This window comes from Crocodylus porosus, unplaced genomic scaffold (genome assembly GCF_001723895.1).
Source record: "Crocodylus porosus isolate Cpor-Errol unplaced genomic scaffold, CroPor_comp1, whole genome shotgun sequence".
Taxonomy (NCBI): Eukaryota; Metazoa; Chordata; order Crocodylia; family Crocodylidae; genus Crocodylus; species Crocodylus porosus.
The window spans coordinates 28,882,390-28,890,707 of NW_017728909.1; the positions used below are offsets into that span (position 1 = coordinate 28,882,390).

The 8,318-nt window shown below is 42.0% G+C and overlaps 1 protein-coding gene and 1 long non-coding RNA gene across 3 annotated transcripts in view; one reads left to right on the forward strand and one right to left on the reverse strand.

Annotated features, from left to right (window-relative positions):
• Positions 1-1,956: 1,956 nt before the first annotated feature.
• The window catches only part of LOC109307865 (complement component C6-like), a 43,067-nt gene continuing 36,705 nt past the window's right edge, over positions 1,957-8,318 (reverse strand). For both annotated transcript variants that reach the window (XM_019532004.1, XM_019532005.1), the window contains 4 exons: positions 7,641-7,835; positions 6,550-6,640; positions 5,441-5,682; positions 1,957-2,663 (listed from right to left, as the gene is read on the reverse strand). In XM_019532004.1, coding sequence (XP_019387549.1) covers positions 2,488-2,663; positions 5,441-5,682; positions 6,550-6,640; positions 7,641-7,835 — 704 coding nt within the window. In that variant the 3' untranslated portion in view covers positions 1,957-2,487. The remainder of the gene's footprint in view (positions 2,664-5,440; positions 5,683-6,549; positions 6,641-7,640; positions 7,836-8,318) is intronic.
• Positions 3,252-8,318, forward strand: part of LOC109307867 — a 17,480-nt gene continuing 12,413 nt past the window's right edge. The window contains exons 1-2 of the long non-coding RNA XR_002100384.1: positions 3,252-3,712; positions 4,321-4,323. This is a non-coding gene — a long non-coding RNA (uncharacterized LOC109307867). The remainder of the gene's footprint in view (positions 3,713-4,320; positions 4,324-8,318) is intronic.

Here is an 8,318-nt window from a genome sequence, read left to right on the forward strand (position 1 = left end):
AAAATTGTAAATATCAGTTAAACATTGCCCAACTGATCTCTCTATATAGAATGGCATTTCATTTTAATCATGGAAGGACGTAGATTTGGGGTATTTTAATGAGAGAATTTGGAGGTTTTAATTAGAGAATTTGCAATTTTTAAACATGGAATGCCAGGATCCCTGCTGGTGAGGCAAGTGGTGGGACCCAGGCAGAGGAGCCTGCCCAGGGCCAGCACCAGGGACCCAGCTGGAGGGCAGATGAGGTGGCTGACCTCCCGCCATTTGGGCCCAGTAGGACACACTTCGATATTTCAAAGTGGGCCACCTCAATGGGCACATCTTCTGGGCGATAGCTGCTCAGATGGCAGAGCAGGAGCACCAGAAGACATGACAGCAGTGCTACATGAAGGCCAGCTGTGCAACCACAGCCCACTAGCAGCTGGCCCAGAGGTGCAGGAGGCTCTGATGCAGTGCCCATACTGCTGTCCCCATCTAGGTCTGGCAGGTGTGCAGCCATGAGGCTGTAGGTCCAAGGGGGCTGGATGTTGTTGCAGGTGGCACCAGTTCACAGCCAGACAGCAGCCCCCACTGCCAGACTGATGCAATGGGTAGAGGGTGCAGGGGCCACTCTAGGTTAGTGCTGCTTCAGCAATCTGGCTGGCACAAGGGGTAGTGTCCCCAGATACCAAGTGGCTGGGCTTCAGAAGCTCCCTGAGCTTTTTGCCAAGGCAGCTTTTTAAATGCGGCCAGCACAAATGCTAGCCCCAGCCTCTAACTCCCCATGTTTGAAGATCTGGGAGGAGCTGGGCAGGACCAGTTTGTCCCAAGCAGCACAACTTGCCTTACACCAAAGTGCGTATTCACAAGCATGGAGGTTTGGTTCCCCTTGCACCACTACTTGTCCCTAGGGAATGCCCATGGTGTGCGCACTTTGGCATGTGACAAGTTACCCCTGGTAGCATAGGGGAGGCTGGGGCCAGCACCGTGCTGAGTGCAGCAGCCTTACCTGAGGTCCTGGGGGCCTCCTGAGGCTGCAGCTATGGCAATTCTGCAACCACTTTTTTTCCCTTCAGGTCTTTTTTACTCCATTTCCCAAAAAAACCCACAGAAAAAAAATGGAGCAGCATACACACAAGCAGTGGGCTGTGCAACGCTTCAGTCCCTGATTCAGTTTGGTGGAGATTTGGTCTGATTCAGTGGCCAAATCTCTGAATCCGAATCAAATCAGAGGACCCTTTAATCACTCTGAATTGAATCGGGAATATCTGGCAATTCAGACATAGACACAGCTGTAAGTGTCTTTTCTACATACCTCTAGGTAGCAGGCAGCTTGTGATGCTGGGATGTGTGGAGTCTCCCACAGAAGCATGGGCGGCTCCCCAGCATGCTCGGCAGCAGACCCAGAAGTGGGCCAGAAGCACTTCTGGTCCACTTGCAGGTCCGCTGGGGAGCGCACTGGGGCCCCCCACCCTGCTCGGCAGGCAGTGCCTCCTGGGTCTGCCTCCCAACCAATCGAATACTTCTGGTCCGCTTCTGTATTTGCTGCCAAGCATGTGGAAGGTCCCCCCACACTCCTGTGGGATGCTCCATGAGCCCCAGCATCGCAATGTTCACAAGCCAGACCTGACACGGCAAGGTATGTAGAAAAAACATTTAAAGCTGTGTCTATGTCTGAATTGCTGATTCTCCGAACTGGCATTGAATCTTCAGATTCAGATTCAGCTGAATCAAATCAGGAACAGTGATTTGAACCACTGTCCCTGATTTGTGCCGAATCCGAATTGAATAGGGCCCACTTCGCACACCCCTAACAGGCAGCATTCCCTTGCAGCATGGAGAGCATCTGAATATACAGTATGTGGCATCACAGAAGTGTTTGCGGCACCACATACCACATGGATGTGCTCTTATGGATGCAGCCAATGTGTTTATATTATTAGGTCCTTGAACAATCGATATTATTAGGACTCAATATTCTTATACTATTAGTCTTTATTCACATAAAGACAAAAAACATTCAGGGTAATATGCATGATTCCTACATGTTCGGAGTTCGATACTGTAACATTGTTAAAAATCTTGACCATAATATTGTCAAAGGTCATATCCATGGAATAGTTATGCAAGCACTGTAGTTTGGACATGAGACACCTTCTTCGAACCACTTCCTTCATCATTGCAGACCATTGTAATAGGTTTGTGTGTATCTATCTTCTTCCTTGCTCAGCGTCATGAACCCCCTGTCTCCCCTTCCCCCACCCCCAGGTTTAGTTGGCTAACATTGTATTTTATGTAACCTAGTTGTGTTCCCCTCCTCACCCCCATTCCTCTAATGTTAGTCCCTTGCTGGGGCGATATGTATTTCCCTACCGGCTTTGTCATCTTTTTTGGATTCACAATCCTAAATATTTACTAATAAAAGTCAATTTGCTTGGCAGTTTCAGTGAGGGTTGCAGGATTAGAAACTTCCAAGCATTCATTAGGTTATTTGTCTCCTCCAACATGTTAATCCACACATTTCCCAGGATATAATATTTCTATCTTCATTTTAGCACACAACATTGCTCCCAGTGTACAGAGGTTGGATGTCTTCTTTCTGCGTGCAGATCCCATTCTGACACAATAAGGCTGGTTCTCACCCCTTACACACTGGTATGGCATGAGGCAGAGGCACCGTGACTCTGTGAATGAAAAGGTTTAGAAGTGATTTGAAAATTAGTTTTGTAAAAGTATGTACCTCAGTTCTCTTTACTGGGTTACATGGCAGCTCACTGGTATTAGACAGCTAAGAAAAAGATGTTTGTTACAAAAATATAGCTATATCCTAACACAACATATTCTGCTGTCTCTAGCATCAGTGATACTATTGATAGAAGAATACTAAAAGGGGAAGTATTTTGAGAGGTAGTGTTGAAAGGCTATAGGGTACTCATGTTCAGCCCAGTAGATACAAATAAGGTACACAGTAGTGGTTTGAATGATTTTGATTTTGTTTTTGTTACTGTAAAAAGTCATAGTTAACTAGGAAGAATAGTCAATAGCAGTGAGAAAGTAGTAAGTAAAATATTAAAAAAGATGGAGGGTAGTTTTGAGCTGGGTTTTGGACTCATAAAGCATTGAGCTGAAAAGGTTGTTAAGCAATACCTCTATATACTTTCAAATTGAGGGGCACTTTTTAAAGGAACGCTCTCAGAGCTGTGTACAGGTGTGCATATGTGCATACACGCGCACACACACCTAACCCTTCCCCCCCAACAAACACACACACATACACACACACAGAGCCATGAAAGAATGTGGCTGCTATCCATCTTTTTTTGGCAGAACTACTTTGTGCACTGTAAGCCAAAATGTATTTCACAAATTTACAGGAAAACCTACTGCTGTTATCACTCTGTTATGGAGTAAATAGGAAAGTTGCACAATGAGTGTTGACATATTCAGAAATATTTCACAAGCAGAAAATCCTGTATATTCACTGATGCTAGCAAACAAACACATTTTCACAAAAGTTAGACAAATATTTTAAGCATAATATCCCTCAGAGTAGAACAACAACAGTGACATGAATAAATCATGGTACAGGCAGTCCTCAACTTACAATGTTTCGAGTTACAATGTTTCACACTTACAACGTTTATAATTGACACCCTGTTTCAACTTTATGACTTCATTTTCAACTTTGCAATGCTTGATCCGATTCGATGCCGTGCCAGTGAACAAATTCACTGTGTCACTCATCTTCTTGGAGAATATCTGTCCAAACTTCCTCAGACACTTTCTTTAAGAAAGCAGACAAGACTCCAGAAAAACCTGCAGCCAAGACTCCTGAGAAGACTCCAGCCAACAACCCTTCAAAAAGTCCAACCAGGAGCCCTTCAAAAAGTCCAGCAAAGTCACCTCAAAGGAGTCCTTGCAAATCAATATGATTGCTATATACAATATAAATACATTAATGTAGCTATATTACTCATCTATAATTGATCGAGTACAAAATTCTGGGGTATTTGTGGTGAAAATAGGGTATCGGGCCTTGGTTCAGGAACCAATCCCCCATTTATAACATTTGTTTCTTATGAGAAAATTGGTTCCGAGTTACAACGTTTCGACTTAAGACGCAGTTTTCAGGAACCAATTTTGTCATAAGTCTGAGGACTGCCTATATAGCCTTAATATATTGTACTTGGCAGGTCTATAAATTAACTTGGTAGGTCTGAAAGAAAACAACAACACCTGGATATATTTATGCCGCTTATCTAGAGTGAATATACTATTTGCAGAGAAAATTTTAGCAAAATGTGGAAGGCTTAGTTTTCTAGTTGCCTAAACCAGTATCAGGCAGTCATAATGTAAGCATCATAATTGACATAGAGTTTAAGGAAAAGAACTTAAGGTGGCAAAAATCACAGGGTGCCTCTAATCTCATAGCATTTTCTCTCCAGTTTTACAGATTTCATCAGCATAGATATGCTACACTTAGAATGCTTTTTTGAACCTGAACTCTGAGGTTTTGTACTGTTTCTGTTACCAAGGAGTTTTTAAATAGACAGAGTTATCTGAATAGAGGAAGGTGGGACATGAAATCCTAGGAGAGAGCATATATAATTTGTCAAAGACCATAATTCATGGAATATTAATGTATTTATGCCACTTCTGTTTTAAGATACGGAATTAAAAATACACCAGCACTATCCTTAAATATTTCAGCTATAATTATAAGCACACAAGTATCATACTGTCTTCACAAAATCACAACCCTCATTAAACAACACTCCTCAAATGATGCTGGAACATCAGCTCACTGTCATCCAGTGCTAATGTTCATTCCCAGAAGACTGCTTCTCCTAAGAATAGTAATTCCCAAATGAACTCTACACAACTCAGGTTACATACGAAAAATACTTGCTCACAAGGCTCAGTATTCTGAAGGGTGAAGGGCTACCAACAAACTGGCAAATTATGTGAAACTTTATAATGAATATTCATACAGGGCATGTCTACACGTGCATTTAAGCTGACTTAAATTTACTGGAATAGCAGGAATAGGTTAGTGTCTACACATGCAGGCATTAAAGCACATTAATACTGTGTGTGGTCTGACTTGAGATTAAAGTTAGTCCCAAGTCATTCGACACATACAGTGTTACTGTGCAGTAAGGCGTCTACACATGCATTACTGTGCAGTAACTAATCAGACTTAAATTTGATACCTCCATGATGCAGGTATCAAATTTACACACAAATCAGCATAAGTTGCTATATTTATTGTGCAGTACGGACATGCAGGTGTAGACACATACCTGTATAGTGCAGTAATTTCAGTTACTGCGCAGTAAATATACATGTGTAGATGTGCCCACAGTGTTTGTAAAGTTCAATCCCTGTCCAAAGAAGTAATCATTAAAATCTGTCTTGAAAGTATATGGTCTAGGTAAGTCACAGCATTTTTATGTCTTACCTGTACACATTTCCCAGTCATAACATGTGTCATATCCACAGTGGTCTTTCTTTATGCTGCTGGTAGAAAGGTTTACCCTTTCTGTGGCCCACTTCGGGTCAATACTATCATCGCAGGGGCCCAAATGCAGGAAATGGAACCGTTGTTCACCCCGGCATCTTTCAGCTAAATACTCACAGCTGGGCTCTGTAAAGTTCTGTTTGGTATCTGCATTTAGTAGGCAGATATCTTCAGAGTTGTGCCTGCCAGGAGGTAAAGTTAAAAAAGTTAAAACTGAAGAACGAAGAACACCTCAATCTTCACCCCAGATGATAGGTAATTTTGTCTTAGACTTCCTTGCTTAATATAATCTCTCTCAGGAGTTCTAGATGCCTGTCAAATATCTGTTATTCTCTCTGTAGCTATTGAAAAAACAGTCCTTGAGTTCGATTCATTACACTGATTTTTTTATATTGGTGTATCCTACTGATGAACTAGACCCATCATCAGTACTGCAGAATTCAAGACTTAGACAATCCAGGACTTCTATGAAAAAAATGGTATACAATGCATTTTGAGGTAGACTGGAGTTCAGGAAAATATGAGAGATTTGTTTCTTTTCTTTTTAGAAGGTTTGGTGGGATCAGCAGAGGTAGAGGGATTTAGCCTCCAGAGAGAAGGTGTTGGGGGTCAGGAGAACAATAGATGTAGTACAACAGCAGTCACCAGATCCAGATCACATACAAGAGGCCCAAGTGAGAGGGTACAGAAAAGATGGTGAAAAGAAACAGGAAAATGTGGAGAAAAGAAGGCTACAATTAGGAGAAGTGTATGTCTGAGCTAAATGAGGTTGAGAAAAGGAAAGAAAAATATTTTGAAAGGTCTGGAGAAGATTCTGAATAAAATACAGATTACTAGGTGATAATCCAGTCTACACTGCTACAAACAGCAGATACCATTTTAATTCTGCACATTTTGTCAGTGTAAAACAACATGTGCTCCCATTTGTAAAGAGCACAAACAAATGGGAAGAGAACTCTTCTTCAGTTAGAAGAGAAGTTTGAGTAGCAGTCATTTTAGTACAAGCAGCAATAATCCCAAGGAGTGGTTCTGCCTTTATTTCTACGTACCCACAGTCTTCATCTGGAGATAAGCAAACGCATTGGGATCCAACTTGTTTTTCTCCTAGCTTGCAGTGACCTCTTGTCCTTGTTTGCTCATCTGAAAGAGCAAATAGGGACTGGAAGGTAATTCATAGAAGTGCCAAGAAGCTCTAAGCAGCTAGACCTTTACATGAGTTCAACTGACTTCAACAAGTTCAGACCTTGGCAGATGCTATGCTTTTTTAACCGGCTGACAGAGCATTCAATGAGTAGTTCCTACAAACTAGTGATACAATCTCTCTATTTAACTAGGTAAATAGATTGCCTTTATGACCAATGAATCTGAATGTCTTTGTTAGGGCATATTGTAAATAATTACATAGGTAGAAAAGAAGATGAGTCACGCTGACAAAGTTGATGATTTTGGCTTAAATTCCACAACACTTTCAAACAGCTGCTTTATTTATTTAGCAATTTGATATATTCCACTTGTACAGCTTATTATGGGAGGAAATTGGATTCTCATGTCATCTCAGACCTTATGCCCTATGAGGAGAGACTCTGGGAACTGGGTTTGTTTAGTCTGAGTAAGAGAAGACTGAGAGGTGACTTGATAGCCACCTACAAGTGTGTCAGGAGCAAACACCAAGATCTACAGGAGCAACCCTTGAGAAAGGCATCCCTTGGGAGGACAAGGACCAATGGGCATAAGCTAGTTGAGGAAAAATTTAGGCTAGACATAAGGAAAAACTTCTTTTCCGTAAGGGCATCTAGAATCTGGAACACACTCCCAGCAGAGGTTGTGCAGTCATTATCCCTGGAGGTGTTCAAGAGGAGGCTGGACAAGCACCTCATTGTGCTTGTTTAAGTCCAATTACCTGTGCAGGGGACCAGATCTGATGAACTTACAGGTCCCTCCCGGTCCTTCTGCTCTATGATTCCAGGAAACTACATGCACATCTACCCTTAAGAAGTTAAAAGTTTTAACATAATAGTGAAATGATCACAACTCAAAGGTATCCTTTACTGGACCAGTTGGGTACACTCTGTTCAATGCACAATCTTACAACTTAATTGCTAAAAATACTAATGTGCTAATTACTTGCAGGGGCACTAACCTTTTTCACAAGTAAGTGAGGAGGTATCCAGAAGAGGTATCCAGGACATCTCTTTCCCACAAGTATATTGCTTTTGACCAGTAACAATGAAGCCAGGAGGACATCTTAACTGTATTGTTTCATTCACTTTATATTCTTTTTTAAGTGGGACTACTGAGATGCTATCAGAAGTTAATGGTCTAAGGCAGACTGCAGCTGTTGTGAAGAGAAATGATTGGTTAAAAACTATGATGTTTCATTTTAGAGAATGCACCTAGCAAAGATTTACAAAAGTATCATTATTTTATAAACACATTCTACCAACAGTGACTTGAATGACCTCTGATATCACTTTCTAGTAGGGCTGTGTGAAGCTTCAGTCTCTGATTCAATTTGATGGAGATTAGTTCCAATTCGGTGGCCAAATCTCTGAATCCAAATGGAATCAAAGGACGCTTTAATCTCTCGGAATCAATTCAGAAAGATTCAGATTGGGACATAGACACAGCTTTAAATGTTTTTTCTACATACCTCTAGGTAGCAGAGGCTTGTGAATGCTGTGAGGCTGGGGTGCGTGGAGTGTCCCAGAGAAGCACGGGGCACTCCCTAGCGCACTTGGCGGCAGACCCAGAAGTGGATCAGAAGTACTTCTGGTCCACTTCTGGGTCCACTGGGGAACACACAGCTCCTCCCTCCCCT